The sequence below is a fragment of the Triticum urartu genome, chromosome 7 (assembly GCF_003073215.2).
Source record: "Triticum urartu cultivar G1812 chromosome 7, Tu2.1, whole genome shotgun sequence".
Taxonomy (NCBI): Eukaryota; Viridiplantae; Streptophyta; class Magnoliopsida; order Poales; family Poaceae; genus Triticum; species Triticum urartu.
In genome coordinates, this window is record NC_053028.1 from 656,945,805 (window position 1) to 656,947,402 (window position 1,598).

At 45.5% G+C, this 1,598-nt stretch overlaps 1 protein-coding gene across 1 annotated transcript; it reads right to left on the reverse strand.

The window, feature by feature from the left end:
* Positions 1-550: 550 nt before the first annotated feature.
* On the reverse strand, positions 551-1,292 carry LOC125522434 (cortical cell-delineating protein-like). The gene has a single exon (XM_048687497.1). It carries the CDS (start codon positions 1,230-1,232, stop codon positions 831-833), a length of 402 nt encoding a protein of 133 aa, XP_048543454.1. The 5' UTR covers positions 1,233-1,292; the 3' UTR covers positions 551-830.
* Between the last annotated feature and the right edge of the window lie 306 nt (positions 1,293-1,598).

The following is a 1,598-nucleotide window of genomic DNA, read 5'->3' on the forward strand; positions in this document are numbered from 1 at the left end:
ATTCATAAATTGTTTACAGTAATAAATAGTTCATGAAGTTGAGGCATTCAAAAAATGTTCCAAAATCAAAAAATGTTCGTAAATTCAGAACATGTTCCTGAATTAGAAAGTAATTCGCTGATTAAAAACATCTCTGAATAAAAAAATTGATTGCGGATGCAGAAAATGTTCATAAGCATTTGTGTTCATACAGGTGAGTGTATGTGAGCATCTGCGATTGAACCGTGCTCAGAAAAAACTTAAGTATGCATGCATGCACTTATGACATCTACCAGTGTACATATGGCATGCGGAGTAATCAGTAGTGCGATGCATGCATGCTTGGTTTTTTATGGATCAGTGAACATCAAGATGTAAAAGGTGGCATTAGAGAAGAGGAAAATCTTCAGTGTGACTTTTAATTTTATCAAGGATCATTTAGGCAAAACAGAAAGATGTATCTAATGCATGGGTAAAGATGTGAATCTGATCATGATTGATGCAATCATGCATGCGCTTACATATGAATATACAACTCATGCTGGCATATCACGGGTCGAATTAACCCAACTTGAAGTCTTAAACAAACTTTTCATTCCAGGTACGTGTACAAGGATGTATATCCTTTTACAAATATTCAAATCATGCATTTACTACCATAACAGGATACAATGACATTGATCAATCACAAGCCTATCAAGCATGCATGCACGAGCGAGGGAGCCCACGCAAACGCCTGACATACGAACTGTAACAGAAAAATCATACGTATGGTGCGCGCGTATGACAAGCAAACTGGTTACGAGTTGAACGATTATGCATGTAATAACATTCAGCCATGGATGGATGGATCAGATGGGGCAGATGAAGTTGGCGGGGCACTTCTTGCCGCACTGGTTGAGGAGGAGGGTCAGGTCGATGGGGACGTCGAGCTTGATGCCGAGGATGTTGGCCCTGATGGCGGTGCAGAGGCACACAGCGGCGTCGAGGTCGGCGAGCCCGCCCAGGAGCGGGCAACACTGCTCGTTCGCCGGCACACCGATCCTGAGCTTCAGCAGGTTCAGCACGTTGGCGCACACGCCCAGCTTCAGCGTGTTGATCGGGCAGCTGCCCCCGCCAGTCGATGGCACGACAGGCGGTGGGCGGATCGGCGGGGTAGGAACGACAGGCGGGCAGTTGGGCCCGCAACCCTGTACGGCGGCGAGGAGGATCAGGTTCAGGGCGAGGAAGAGGGCGAGCTTAGACGGCGCCATTGCTCTTACTGGTCTGTGGGGAAGCTTGGCAGGCTTTGCTAGCTTGGGATGGTTTTCTTGGGTTGCTTGCGCTGTTATTTATTTCTTGGGATGCAGTGTGCAAGTGCATGCAAGTGACTCGTTCGTGTCATGGTCAGTGGAGCTAATTAATTCGAATCTTGACGTAATTTGTAAAGATTATGTGCAACCGTTCATTATTGTACTAGCATGTTACGTACGTGTGTATCACCGTTGGAGCATGATCTGTTCGCTAAAGAACAAAACCTGATAGCTGAGCCATGAGACTTTGCTTTAGTTTCCGGAAAAAAGTACTCCCATATGCATATTGTCTGATGTGTGCATATAAATATTTGATGGCTTTACAAG

Excerpts from the sequence above, each read along its gene's own strand:
- LOC125522434 (XM_048687497.1), bottom strand. The coding sequence starts at position 1,232 with ATGGCGCCGTCTAAGCTCGCCCTCTTCCTCGCCCTGAACCTGATCCTC.